Source organism: Pristis pectinata, chromosome 4 (assembly GCF_009764475.1).
Source record: "Pristis pectinata isolate sPriPec2 chromosome 4, sPriPec2.1.pri, whole genome shotgun sequence".
Taxonomy (NCBI): domain Eukaryota; kingdom Metazoa; phylum Chordata; class Chondrichthyes; order Rhinopristiformes; family Pristidae; genus Pristis; species Pristis pectinata.
In genome coordinates this window covers 120,326,154-120,341,140 of record NC_067408.1, presented here as the reverse complement: position 1 = coordinate 120,341,140, position 14,987 = coordinate 120,326,154, and the positions used below count along the sequence as shown (strand labels likewise).

Sequence of the window (14,987 nt, the reverse complement as noted above, 5' to 3'; positions counted from 1 at the left end):
ATACTTGCTGGAATTCAGAAGAATGAGAGGGGATCTTATAGAAACAGATAAAATTATGAAAGAGATAGAAAAGATAGAAGCAGGAACGTTGTTTTCGCTGGTAGGTGAGACTAGAATTAGGGGACATGGTCTCAAGATTCAGGGCAGTAGATTTAAGAAGGAGATGAGGAGGAACTGCTTTTCCCAGAGTAGCGAATCTGTGGAATTCTCTGCCCAGGGAAGCGGTGGAGGCTACCTCATTAAATATATTTAAGACAGAGTTAGATAGATTTTTGCATAGTAGGGGAATTAAGGGTTATGGGGAAAAGGCAGGTAGGTAGAGCTGAGTCCATGGCCAGAACAGCTATGATCTTACTGAATGGCAGAGCAAGCTCGATGGGCCAGATGACCTACTCCTGCTCCTATTTCTTATGTTCTCAGATTGAGGGGTGACCTGATAGAGATATATAAGATCATGAGAGGCATATACAGGGTGAAAGCACATAGTCTTTTTCCTAGGGAGGTGCTAAAAACACGAGGTCATAGGTTTAAGATCAGAGGCAAGAGATTTAAAAGGGACATTAGGAACAGCTTCTTCACACAAAGGGTGGTGTCTATTTGGAATGAGCTGCCAGAAATAATGGTTGAGGTGGGCACATCAGCAACATTTAAAAGCCATCTAGATGAGCACATGGAGAGGTTTTAAAGGGCTATGGGCCAAATATTGGCAGATGGAACTAGCTCACTGGGCAACACAGTGAGCATGGACGAGTTGGACCGAAGGGCCAGTTTCCATGCTGTATGACTCTGACTCTATGACATAGAAGGCTATGGACCTAATGGGGGTAAATGGGATTCGTGTAGAAAGGTACAAGTTGTATGTCATGGTGGGCTGAAGGTTCTGTCTCTGTGCTCTCCAACTACTTAATTGATTTTAAGTTTAAGACTCAAGGTTGTTACTTTCAAACTAAGTATTAGTTAATCACTCTTTCTCAGAGGATCCTTAACTATGAGTTTACTCATTAATCATGTCTCAATCATGGCCCGATCTAAATAAGGCAGTTCCCTAATTGGGTCCACAGCATACTATTCTGGAAAACCATTTTCAATGTACTCCAAGTCCTCATCCTCAAGATTGTCTTTCCATTTTGACTCACCCAGCCTGAGTGAAGGTTAAATGGTTTCATAATTGTTATGTTACCTTTGTCACAATCCACCATTCCTTGATTAACATTCTGTCTGACTTCAAATCATTGATTCTCACTGCAGAAACAATACATCTGCTTGTATCTTTTACCCAGAATTTTAGTTCTGTGCCCAGTCTGCTCATGGGATGGCCAGAGAGACAAGCATTTGGGATTGTTGGGAGCAGTTTGTCACAAAAGGTTAACACTGGCCATGACAGTAGCATTAAAGTGATGTAGGTGGTGGATCAAATTGAGCACAGTCTAGCCATTCAGTTCCCAGACTTAAGTGTCAAGGAATCAGAGACACAGAAACAAGCCCTTCAGCCCACTGAGTCCATGCTGACCAGCAAGCACCCATTTTACTCTCATCCTATCTCAACCCATTTTATTCTCCTCACATGCCCACAAACCCATCCCCACCTGCCTAAACACGAGAGACAACTTACAAATTAACACACCAACCATCATATTTTTGGGTTGTGGGAGGAAACCAGAGCACCCAGAAGAAACTTATATGATCACTGGGAGAACATGCAGACTCTACATGGACAGTATCCTGGAGCTGGAGCTGTGAGGCAGCAGCTCCTACTAGTTGCACCATTATGCCTTTTCTGTTAGGTTAGATTATAGCTACATTTCTACTTGTGCCATGCATTCATCTATATTGTTCAAATACTTGGTGCTTTCAGATAAAGTATTTAACCACAACTCTTTAAGCGCTGGTCTCTATTCAACCTTCTTTGCTGCTACCATTGTATGCTCTTCCCCTTCTCACACTCTGGTTACCACCGTTCATGGGGTATTCTATCATGTCCCATTGGCTTGCCTCATCTTCTGAACATTATGAATGTACCCAAACACGCACCCCACCACCCATCTCACAATAATTAATGTCATAGGGTTGGAGAGTCCTACAGCACAGAAACAGGCCCTTTGGCCCAACTGGTCCATGACAGTCAAGATGTCCATCCAAACTAGTCCCATTTGCCTGTGTTTGGCCTATAACCTTATAAACCTTTCCTATCCATGTACCTGTCCAACTGTCTTTTAAAAGTTGTTATTGTACCTGCCTCAACCATTTCCTCTGGTAGCTCATTCCACATACGTCCTACCCTTTGTGTAAAACAAAAAGTTGCCCCTCAAGTTCCTATTAAATATTTCCCCTCTCACCTTAAACCTATGCCCTCTAGTTCTTGATTCCCAGCCCTGGGAAAAATACTGAGTGCATTCACCCTTTCTATGCTCCTCAAGATTTTATAAACCTCGATAATATCACCTCTTAGTCTCCTATGCTCTAAGGAAGAAAGGTCCTAGCCTGTCCAACCTCTCCCTATAACTCAGTCCCTCAAGTCCTGGCAACATCCTTGTAAATCTTTTCTGCACTCTTTCCAGTTTAATCACATCCTTCCTTTAGCAGGGTGACAAAAATTGAATACAATAAACATCTACACTAACCTCATTTGCCCACATTAAGTCTGCATCCTTCTAGTATGTTTAAGTTCCTGTCTAAAATGTCTGTTAAACATAGTAATTGTAACCGATTCCACCACATCCTCTTATTCAGTTCATCCGCCATTACTTTGTTCCCCATTACTACGTTCCCCATTACTACATCTCCAGCATCATTTTCCAGCAGTCCGATATCCACTCTTGCCTCTCTTTTACTCTTTATATATCTGAAAAAACTTTTGCTCTCCTCTTTTACATTACTGGCTAGCTTACATTCATATTTCATCTTTTCTTTCCTTATTGCTTTTTTAGTTGCCTTCTGTTGGTTTTTGAATGCTCCACAATCCTCTAGCTTTTCGCTAATCTTTGCAATATTGCATGCCCTCTCTTTTGCTTTTATGCTGTCTTGACAGCATACTGTCTTTGTCAGCCATGGTTGCTTCATCCTTCCTCTGGAATGCTTCTTCTTCTTTGCAATGAACTGATCCTGCATCTTCTGAATTAATCCCAGAAACTCCTGCCATTGCTGCTCTACCATCATCCATGCTAGGGTCCTCTTCCAATCAACTTTGGCCAGCTCCTCTCTCATGCCTCTGTAGTTATCTTTACTATAGAACCATAGAACCATACAGCACAATACAGGCCCTTCAGCCCACCATGTTGTGCCGATCTTCAAACCACTCCTAAGAAAAATCACCCCTTCATCCCACATATCCCTCTATCTTAAATTCCTCCATATGCTTATCTAACAATCTCTTGAACTTCTCCAACGTATCAGCCTCCACCACCACACCAGGCAGCGCATTCCATGCCCCGACCACTCTCTGGGTGAAAAACCTCCCTCTGACGTCTCCCTTGAACTTGCCCCCATTACCTTAAAGCCATGCCCTCTTGTATTGAGCATTGGTGCCCTGGGAAAGAGCCGCTGGCTGTCCACTCTATCTATTCCTCTTAATATCTTATCTACCTCTATCATGTCTCCCCTCATCCTCCTTCTCTCCAATGAGTTAAGCCCTAGCTCCTTTAGTCTCTCCTCATAATACATACTCTCTACTCCAGGCAGCATCCTGGTAAATCTCCTCTGCACCCTTTCCAATGCCTCCACATCCTTCCTATAATGAGGCGACCAGAACTGGACATAGTACTCCAAGCGTGGTCTAACCAGAGTTTTGTAGAGCTGCATCATTACCTCGCGGCTCTTAAACTCAATCCCACGACTTATGAAAGCTAATATCCTATAAGCTTTCTTAACTACCCTATCCACCTGTGAGGCGACTTTCAGTGATCTGTGGATATGAAACCCCAGATCACTCTGCTCCTCTACACTGCCCAGAATCCTGCCATTTACCTTGTGCTCCACCTTGGAGTTTGTCCTTCCAAAGTGTACCACCTCACACTTCTCCAGGTTGAACTCCATCTGCCACTTGTCAGCCCAGCTCTGCATCCTATCAATATCCTTCTGTAAGCTTCAACAGCCCTCCACACTATCCGCAACACCACCGATCTTTGTGTCATCCGCAAGCTAACCGACCCTTCCACCCCCTCATCTAAGTCATTAATAAATAGCACAAAAAGTAGACGTCCCAGAACTGATCCTTGTGGGACACCACTAGTCACAGCCCTCCAATCTGAATGCACTCCCTCCACCTCAACCCTCTGCTTTCTACAGGCAAGCCAATTCTGAATCCACATGGCCAAGCCTCCCTGGATCCCTTGCCCTCTGACCTTCTGAAGAAGCCTACCATGTGGAACCTTATCAAATGTCTTACTAAAATCCATGTAGACCATATCTACTGCACTACCCTCATCAATCTTCCTGGTCAACTTCTCAAAGAACTCTATCAGGCTTGTGAGGCAAGATCTTCCCTTCACAAAGCCATGCTGGCTGTCCCTAATCAGTCCATGATTCTCCAGATGATCAAAGATCCTATCTCTTAGAATCCTTTCTAGCAGCTTACCCACCACAGATGTAAGGCTCACTGGTTTGTAATTCCCTGGACTATCCCTACTATCTTTTTTCAATAAGGGGATATCATTCATCACCCTCCAATCCTCCGGTACCATCCCCGTGGACAATGAGGACTCAAAGATCCTAGACAATGGTTCAGCAATCTCCTCCCTCGCCTCACGAAGCAGCCTGGGGAATATTCCATCAGGCCCTGGGGACTTATCTGTCCTAATATTTTCTAACAGCTCCAACACATCCTCTCTCTTGTTATCTACATATTCTAGAACATTACCCTTACCAACACTGTCCTCAGCGTCATCAAGACCCCTCCCCTTGGTGAGTACTGAAGAGAAGTATTCTTTGAGAACCTCACCACTTCCACAGCTTCCAGGCACATCTTCCCACCTTTGTCTTTAATCGGACCTACCTTTACCCTAGCCGTCCTTCTGCTCTTTACGTACGAGTAAAAAGCCTTGGGATTCTCCATAACCCTACTTGCCAAAGCCTTTTCATGTCCCCTTCTCACTGTCCTCAGCCCCTTCTTAAGTTCCCTCCTTGCTACTCTATATTCCTCATGAGCCTTGTCTGATCCTTGCTGCTTACACCTTATGTATGCTGCCTTCTTCTTCCTAACTAGTCGTTCCACCTCTCTTGTCACCCATGGTTCCTTCACCCTGTCATTCCTTCTCTGCCTCACCAGGACAAATTTATCCCTAACATCCTGCAAGAGATCCCTGAACAACGACCACATCTCTATAGTACATTTCCCTTCAAAAATGTCATCCCAATTTACACTCTCAAGTTCTCGCCTTATAGCCTCATAATTCGCCTTTTCCCAATTAAATATCTTCCCGTCCTCTTTGATCCTATCCTTGTCCATGACAATTCTAAAGGTTATGGAGCAGTGGTCACTGTCCCCCAAATGCTCACCCACTGAGAGATCTGTCACCTGACCCAGTTCATTACCTAAAACTAGATCTAATATGGCATTTCCTCTAGTCGGCCTGTCAACATACTGTCAGGAATCTGTCCTGGACACACTTAACGAACTCTGCCCCGTCTAAACTTTGGCACTAAGCAGGTGCCAATCAATATTTGGGAAGTTGAAGTCTCCCACGATAATAACCCTGTTATTTTTGCATCTTTCCAAATTCTGCCTCCCAATCTGCTTCTCAGTATCCCTACTGCTACCAGGGGGCCTATAGAATACTCCCAGTAGAGTAACTGCTCCTTTCTTGTTCCTAACTTCCACCCATATTGACTCTAGAGAGAATCCTTCTACATTATCCACCCTTTCTGCAGCTGTAATAGTGTCCCTGACCAGTATCGCCACCCCTCCTCCTCTTCTCCCCCGCTCCCTATCCCTTTTAAAACACTGAAAACCAGGAATATTCAATATCCATTCCTGCCCTGATGTCAGCCATGTCCCTGTAATAGCCACAATATCGTAGTCCCATGTACTTATCCAAGCTCTCAGTTCATCTCCCTTATTCCTGATGCTTCTTGCACAAGTAAATGCACTTTAGCCCATCCACCTTACTACTTTTGTAGCCTATACTCTGCTTCTCCTTCCTCAAAGCCTCTCTACCTGTCAGATCTGACTTTTCCCCATCCCCTTCTTCCTCTGACCTACTCCTCCGGTTCCCTTCCCCCTCACAATCTAGTTTAAACCCTCCTGAACCACCCCAGCAAACCTGGCTGCAAGGATATTGGCCCCCCCTCAGGTTCCAGTGTAACCCGTCCTCTCTGGACAGGTCCCACCTTCCCCAGAAGAGATCCCAATGATCCAAAAATCTAAAACCTTCCCTCCTGCACCAACTTCTCAGCCACACATTTATTTGCCATCTCCTCCTATTCCTGCCTTCACTATCGCGTGGCACTGGCAGCAATCCCGAGATTGCTACCCTTGTGGTCCTGTTCTTCAGCCTTCTGCCTAGCTCCCTAAACTCACTTTTCAGGACTTCATCCCTCTTCCTACCTATGTCATTGGTACCAACATGTACCACGACTTCTGGTTGTTCTCCCTCCCGCTCTAGAACCCTGTGGACCCAATCAGTGACATCCTGGACCCTGGCACCTGGGAGGCAACATACCATCTGTGATTCATGCTCACTGCCACAGAACCTCCTATCTGTTTCCCTGACTATCGAGTCCCCTATCACTACCGCCTTCCTCTTCTCCTCCCTTCCCTTCTGAGCAGCAGGACCGGTCCCAGTGCCAGAGACCTGGCTACTGCTGCTAGGCCCCTGCAGGTCATCCCCCTCAACAGCCTCCAAAGCAGAAAACCTGTTACTGAGAGGAACAGCCTCCGGGGTCCTCTGCTCTATCTGCCTGTTCACTTTCTTTTTCCTTTTCCCTCCCCTGACAGTCACCCTTCTATCTACTTCCTGGACTCCAGATGTACCTGCTCTAAGGGGGGTGACTGTCTCCTGATGTACAGTATCTACATAACTCTCTCCCTCCCTGATGCTGCGCAGTGTTTGAAGCCGCAACTCTAGCTCATCAATTTTGAGCCGAAGTTCCTCCAGCCTCAAGCACTTACTGCATATGTGGTCATCGCGGACCACAGCAAGGTCCACAAGCTCCCACATCAAGTAACTGTATCGGTGTTACTCAACTGTAACACTGATACATCCAGTTTTAGCTTCTCCCTCTCAAACTGCAGGGTGAATTCTATCATATTATGATCACTGGCTCCCAAGGGTTCCTTTACCCTAAGCTCCCTAATCAAATCTGGTTCATTGCACAACATCAAATCCAGAATTGCTTTTTCCCTAGTGGGCTCAACACAAGCTGCTCTAAAAAGCCATCTCATAGGCATTCTACAAATTCCTTCTCTTGGGATCCAGTGCTAACCTGATTTTCCCAGTCTACCTGTGTATTGAAGTCCCCCATGACCACCATAACATTACCTTTCTTACATGCCTTTTCTATCTCCTGTTGTAATTTGTACCCCACATCCTGGCTGCTATTTGGAGGCCTGTATATAATTCCCATCAGGGTCTTATTACCCTTTCAGTTTCTTAACTCTACCCACAAGGATTCTACATCTTCTGATCCTATATCACTTCTTGCTTAGGAAACTCCTTTAAAACTCCTTCCGATTCAAATCATGCCCTTCCCAACAGAACAATTCCCTCTTTCTCCAGTACTGTTGCCACTGCGCCTTGAATTGAAACCAATTTCTCTCTCACCAAATCTTTTTCCATCTCTCTCCTCTGTTTGACTCTGTGCAATTTATGTGTGGTTCAGAAGAAATCCAGATATTATGACTTCTATGGTTCTGTGCAAAATAGTTTGAATAGAGACTGTGGTGCTTTGTAAATGACTGTAACCTGTTTCATTTCTAGTACTTGCTCTCTGAAGAGACCGTTCAGACGCTCAGAAAACCAACGTTTGATGCCTGGCATTGGGAAGCCAATGAAGTGAGTTCAACCCCTTTCTTAACCTCTTCCACCCATTCCTGTCTCCTCCTCCTCCCAAGTACCCTCTCACTGCCCCTCATTTTCTACTTCTTCATCTCTTTCACCCCTCTCCCACCCTCATTTTCCTGCCCCTCCTTACCTTACAAACCCTCCTCCTTGCACTTTACCCTTCCCATAATCTCTCCTCCCCTTCTCCACACATCCTACAATTCCCATCCCCTTCTCTCCTGCTCATTGACATCCCTTCCCATCCACTTTTCCCGAAAATCCCTCTCCACACTCTGACTGCTCCATCTACACTCCCTTCCCGAAGTTCCTCCTCCCCCCCCTCGGGAGGTGACTGAGTTGATTTCTCAATCCCAGGGTTCAGCATCACCTCAATTTTAATTGGAGAAACAAATCAAGCAGAGAATTAATTTAAAACAGAAGTTGTTATTTGAAAAGAATGTCTGCATCAGGTGTATCCACAAAAGAGAAAATCATTCATAAAAGAGGGGACTGTGTCTGGCAGAGAATGATGGACAATGTTCCCCAATACATACCCTCTGACCCCACCATGCCCAGGAGTAGGTGTCTGACCCTGATGCTGTGATTGTGCTGCTTTGTGTGAGTGTCCAAAACCTGTCACGATCTGATAGACTTTCTCTGCTCCCACCCATCTCAATCTCCCACAGATGCTCAGCTGTTTGGAGCACATGTACCACAGCCTGGGCCTGGTCAAAGACTTCAACATCAACCCCATGACTCTGAAGAGGTGGCTGGTAAGGACGCTCCAGAAATCTGTAATCCTGCCCCAACTTCAGGGGAGAGCGGCAGAGAGGGAGGTCACGATAAACAGAAAGTGAATCAGCAAGGCAAGAGGCAGACTTTCTGGGGCACTGTCAGAAAGGCTTGGTCGAGGGGCATCTCACTGAGGGAGGGGACAATCCTGAGGGAGTGTCACATGGGGGAGGGGTGGTACTGAGGGAGTGTCACACTGTGGGATGGGCGGTACTGAGGGAGTGACACACTGTCACAAAATAGGAGCAGAAGTAGGCCATGGACCTTCAAGCCTGCCCCAGCATCCAATCTGGTCATGGCTCCTCTGCCCCAGGCCTCATCATAGAGTCATAGAGACTTACACATAGAAACAGGCCATTCAGCCCATTATGTCCATGCTGACCAGCACTTGGTCCTCAGCCTTTTACACCTAGCAATTCAATGCTCATCTAGTCAGCTTTTAAATGCCGTTTATGATTCTGCCTTCACTCTCTCTGGCCATGTATTCCAGGTACTCACCACTCTCTGAGTGAAGGAGCCCCCGAGTCATACACCATCTAGACTTGGAACAGTATTACCATAGAACCATAGAACCATACAGCACAAAACAGGCCCTTCGGCCCACCATGTTGTGCCGTCCATCAGACCACCCTCACACTACCTAACCCCTTCCTCCCGCATATCCCCCCATCCCACACTCCTCCATATGCCTATCCAACAAGCTCTTGAACCTGTTCAATGTATCTGCCTCCACCACCACCCCAGGCAGTGCATTCCATGCACCAACCACTCTCTGGGTGAAAAACCTCACTCTGACATCTCCCCTGAACCTCCCACCCATAACCTTAAAGCCATGACCTCTCATCTTGAGCATTGGTGCCCTGGGAAGGAGGCGCTGACTGTCTACTCTATCTATTCCTCTCAGTATTTTATATACCTCTATCATGTCTCCTCTCATCCTCCGCCTTTCCAGTGAATAAAGCCCTAGCACCTTAAGCCTCTCCTCATATTCAATACTCTCCAATCCAGGCAGATTCCTGGTAAATCTCCTCTGCACCCTCTCCAATGCCTCCACATCCTTCCTATAATGAGGCGACCGGAACTGAACACAGTACTCTAAGTGTGGCCTAACTAGAGTTTTGTAAAGCTGCATCATCACCTCGTGGCTCTTAAACTCAATCCCGCGATTTATGAAAGCCAACATCCCATTGGCCTTCTTAACTGCTCCTTCCACCTGTGAGGCAACTTTCAATGAACTGTGAATATGAACCCCCAGATCCCTCTGCTCCTCCACACTGCCAAGTACCTTGCCATTCACCCAGTACTCTGCCCTGGAGTTTGTCCTTCCAAAGTGTACCACCTCACACTTCTCCGGATCACTGGTGCTTCATCATCACGGGGTCTAAATCCGGGAACAGCACAGCGCAGGAACAGGCCCTTCAGCCCACCATGGCTGTGCCAACCATGATGCCAATTTAAACTACTCCCATCTGATTGCACATGGTCCATATCCCTCCACTCCTTGCCTGTTCATGTGTCTGTCTAAATGCCTGTTAAATGTTGCCATTATACCTGCTACCACCACCTCCCCTGACAGTACATTCCAGGCACCCATCACGCTGTGTGCAATAAAATACTTGCCTCGCACATCTTTAAACTTTCTCCCTCTCACCTTAAACCTATGCCCTCTAGTATTTGACATTTCCATCCTGGGAAAAAGACTCCATCTACCCTGTCTACACCTCTCAGAATTTTAAATATCAGGTTACCCTCAGCCTCTGATTCTCCAGCAAAAATAATTCAAGTTTGTCCAGCTTTTCCTTCTAGTTACTACACTCCATTTCAGGCAACATCCTGGTGAACCTCTTCTGCACTCTCTCTAAAACCTCCACATCCTTTCTAGATTGTGGTGACCAGAATTCACAGAATATTCCTAATGTGGCCTAACCAAAGCTTTATACAGCTGCCACATGTACTGCAGCGGTTTCTTAGAAATGGGCAATGGATGCTGGAAAGGCAAATACATTGAACACTAATATAGCACATTGTGTGCATGGAACAGTGTAGGGTCTGGGCATATTTTGTTTTATAAAAATAAGTTTATTTCATGTGCCACAACACCGCAACAAAACAATATTAACTGCAACAATAATGAACAAAAACTAAATTAGAATATTCCCATCCCCATCTAGGATGCAATTTATCCCCTGTGATGCTCAATGGCCCTGGAATACTTCCATGGTGCCCATAGACACCACATATTCTTTCTCCAGGGAGACCCGGGCACGAACATACCCCCAGAAGATTGCCAGGCAGCTAGCCTGGGCAGTGCCCTGAGCTGCCTGCCTCCATGACCCACGGATAGCTAACTTAGCTAACCCCAGGAGCAAGTTTACCAGGACGTTCCCCCCTCCCCCCCGCACCAAGTGGGTCTGGGCGTATTGTGTGCATGGAACAGTGTAGGGTCTGAAACTGAGGGTGCAACAGAATGGGGATGGTGAGGCAGAGAGACTGGAGGAGAAACAAGAGCAGAATACCAATGGGACATCAGCGTCATTGGAAGGGTGGATTGTGGGTGGTGGCAATTAACGGGGAGGGGCTTGGTTGGAGGTGGGGGTTCATGGTGTGTCTGGCTTAACCGGGATGTACTTTCATTTTTTCTAAGCTGTGCGTACATGAGAATTACCGGAACAACCCATTCCACAATTTCCGTCACTGCTTCTGTGTTACGCAGATGATGTACAGTATAATCGAGCAATGCCAACTACAGGTCAGTGGTGCGTGAGGGGACAGGAGCAGAGGGATGGAGAAGGGAGTGGATGGAAGGTTGGAGGGGAGAGGGAGAAGGAGGGAATGGTAGGAGGTGTAGCGAGAGGATGGGATGGAGCTGGGAAGTGGCTAAAGAAGCAGGTGGGGGGAGAATGATAATGAAGACGATTGTGCACTGGTTGAATGGAAGGAGTGGAATGGAAAGGAGTGTGGGCAGGGATGGAGAGGACAGTAGGAGGGCAGAGACAGAATCAAAGGATGGGAGGGTCAGGAGTTGCAGGAAGCAGAAGGTGGGAGTGGCGACAACATCCCTTCCCCTCAAGCTCTGCATCATCTGTTCCAGGACAAGTTCACACAGCTCGATATCCTGATACTTATGAGTGCTGCTGTGTGCCATGACCTGGACCACCCAGGCTACAACAACACGTAAGTTTTACCCTCTTTCCTCCAACCCCAACCCCCTCTACCCTTCCCCACACCCCATTCCTCTCCTTCCCCATTGTCCGTATGCCTTTTGTCTTATCCACACCCAATTTTGCAGAAACCTGATTTTGTTCCCTTCCATCTCTCACCGGGTTTGCTCGCAGCTCTTGGCTGCTTTTCAGAACCTCTGAATGAACCTAGACACTTTATTCATTCATTTGGAACACAGTGGAATTTGATCATGAAACAATCAAATTTCCACATCCACAGAACAGTGATTGACAGCAGGAATCAAACTCAGCAGGCCAAGCAGTAAGGTAGGCAGTCAACGTTTTGGGTCAGGACCCTTCCTCAGGATCGAAGATAGGAATAGGGGAAAGCCAATATATAGGGGAGAAAAGCAGAGCAGTGATGGGTGGCCAAAAGAGGGGAGGCGGGGTGGGCACAAGGTGGTGATAGGGAGATGCAGGTTAGAGGTAGTGATGGGCAGGTGTGGGGGAGGAGGGGAGGGCAGATCCACCAGGGGATGGGTCAAAGGTAAGGAGAGAAAGGAAAAAGAAGGGAAAAAAGGGGGTGTTGGAAAAGGAAAGATAGGTTAGGAAAGGGAGGAAGAGAAGAAGAATGGTGGGGGTTGGGGTATGTCGCGAAGGGGGGTGGGGGTTACTTAAAGTGGGAGAATTCAATGTTCATGCCGTTAGGCTGCAAGGTTCCAAGAGGGAAAATTAGGTGCCGTTCCTCTAATTTGCGCTTGGAATTCTCCTGGCAGTGGAGGAGGCCGAGGACTGACATATCAGTGATAGTGTGGGAGGGGGATTGAAGTGACTGGCAACGGGGAGATGCAGATCGTGGTTACGGACAGAGCGCAGGTGTTCTGCGAAACGGTCGCCTAGTCTGTGTTTGGTCTCACCAGTGTAGAGGAGGCCACACTTGGAGCACCGAATGCAGTAGAAGATATTAAGGGAGGTGCAGGTGCATCTCTGTATCACCAGAAAGGACTGTTTGGGTCTCTGGATGGAGGTGGTGTAGGGGCAGGTGTTGCACCTATGGCAGGGGCAGTGGAAAGTTCCCAGGGTGGGAGCAGGATGGGTGGGGGGTAGGAGTGAACTAGGGAGTTGTGGAGAGAGCGGTCCCTGCGAAAGGCAGAAAGGGGTGGGGAGGGGAAGATATGCTTGGTAGAGGGGTCCTGTTGGAGATGGCGGAAGTGGCAGAGAATGATGTGTTGGATACGTAGGCTGGTGGGATGAAATGTGAGCCTAAGGGGAACCTTATCCCTGTTGGGTCTGGGAGGGGTGGGGGTGAGAGCAGAGGTGTGGGAAATTGCAGAGATATGGGTGTGAACTTCCTCTGGCAGCTCGTTCCATATACTCACCACCGTGTGAAAAAGTTGCTCCACAGGTCTTTCTCGTCTCACCCTTAACCCATGCCCCCTAGTTTTGGACTGCCCCACTCTGGAGAAAAGACTGCTACCATCCACCTTATCTATGCCTCTCATAGCACCCAGAGGAAACCCACGCAGACACGGGGAGAACATATAAACTCCTTACAGGCAGCAGCGGGAATTGAACCCAGGTCACTGGTGCTGTAATAGTGTTACGCTAACCGCTATGCTACTGTGCCGCCCCCAAAACTTATCTCCCGGCAGGGAATTGAACCCTGGTCTCCCGCGCAACAGGCAGGGATACTGACCACTATACTACCGAGGAACAGCAATGTATCAATGCATGTGGACTCTGCCGAACTCTATATTAGTTTCTAAGTGACCTGTTACCACTTCCTTAATGATAGATGACAGAATTTTCTCCACAACTGGTATTAGACTCACAATTCCATTGTTCCCCATTTCTTCTCTCCCTCCTTTGGTAAATTGTGGAATTACATTTACAAGGTTATAGGAGCATACCCAAACACAGCCCAGAATATCTGTTCTTGCAAGATTACACATTCTTCCAGTGTAAGTCACAGTGTAAATCTTGGGTCAGGCTGGGACAATACTCAGAATGAGGAGGAGGCCACTTAAGGACTGAGTCAAGGAAAAAGTCCTTCAATCACAGAGTGTTGAATCTTTGGAATTCTTCACCCTGACAGGCTGTGGAGGTTCCGTTGTCAGTTCATTTGAAACAGAGATTGATGGATTTCAGGATATTAAGGGAATAAAGGGATTTGGGTACAGTGTTGGAGAACAAGGGGTGATCTTATCAAGGTGTATGAAATCATGAGGGGCATAGATAGGGTGAGTGCACTCAGTCTTTTTCCCTGGTTTGGGGAATCAAGAACTAGAGGGCATGGGTTTAAGGTGAGAGGGAAGGGACTTAGTACAAACCTGAGAAGCAACTTTTTCACCCAGAGGATGGTCAGTGGATGGACCAAGCTGCCAGAGGAAGTGGTTGAGGCAGGATCATTAACAACATTTAAAAGACACTTGCACAGGTACATGGATAGGAAAGGTTTAGAGAGATATGGGCCAAATGTGGGCAAATGGGACTAGCTTAGATGGGCATCTTGGTTGGCGTGGACCAGTTGGGCCGAAGGTCCTGTTTCTGTGCTGTGTGAGCCAATACTAGTGCTGAGGGAAAAGATCAGTCACAATTGATGAAAGTCAAAATGACATATTCCTACTGCCAATTCTCTAATTTCATTAAGCTGGCTTAATCCATGATAAAACTGGGTCAATCTGGTGGTGGGTGGCTAATTCAGATACTGAGACTACCATTACTGGATCTTGCCCCTCTCTTTAACAGCTACCAAATAAACGCTCGCACTGAGCTTGCAGTCCGCTACAATGACATCTCACCTCTGGAAAACCATCACTGCGCCATCGCTTTCCAGATCTTCTCACAGCCCGAGTGCAATATCTTCAGCAACATGGACCCAGAGATTGCCAAGCAGATCCGGCAGGTGAGTGTGAGGGCTCAGGGCTAGACCAGCAGAAAGGAGGCAAATACCACACCTGATCTCAACCCAGGAACTAAGAATGGTCAGGTGTGATGCAGGAGCTGGGAATCTGGCCCTGTCCCCAAGAGAGGGATCGACACCATCAGGAGAAGGTGT

At 47.1% G+C, this 14,987-nt stretch overlaps 1 protein-coding gene across 1 annotated transcript in view; it reads left to right on the top strand.

Moving 5' to 3' along the window:
• pde9aa (phosphodiesterase 9aa) overlaps positions 1–14,987 on the top strand; it is a 170,378-nt gene that overhangs the window by 124,718 nt on the left and 30,673 nt on the right. The window contains exons 10-14 of the mRNA XM_052014506.1: positions 7,914–7,988; positions 8,663–8,749; positions 11,413–11,517; positions 11,860–11,942; positions 14,678–14,834. Of these exons, the coding sequence (XP_051870466.1) occupies positions 7,914–7,988; positions 8,663–8,749; positions 11,413–11,517; positions 11,860–11,942; positions 14,678–14,834 (507 nt within the window). The remainder of the gene's footprint in view (positions 1–7,913; positions 7,989–8,662; positions 8,750–11,412; positions 11,518–11,859; positions 11,943–14,677; positions 14,835–14,987) is intronic.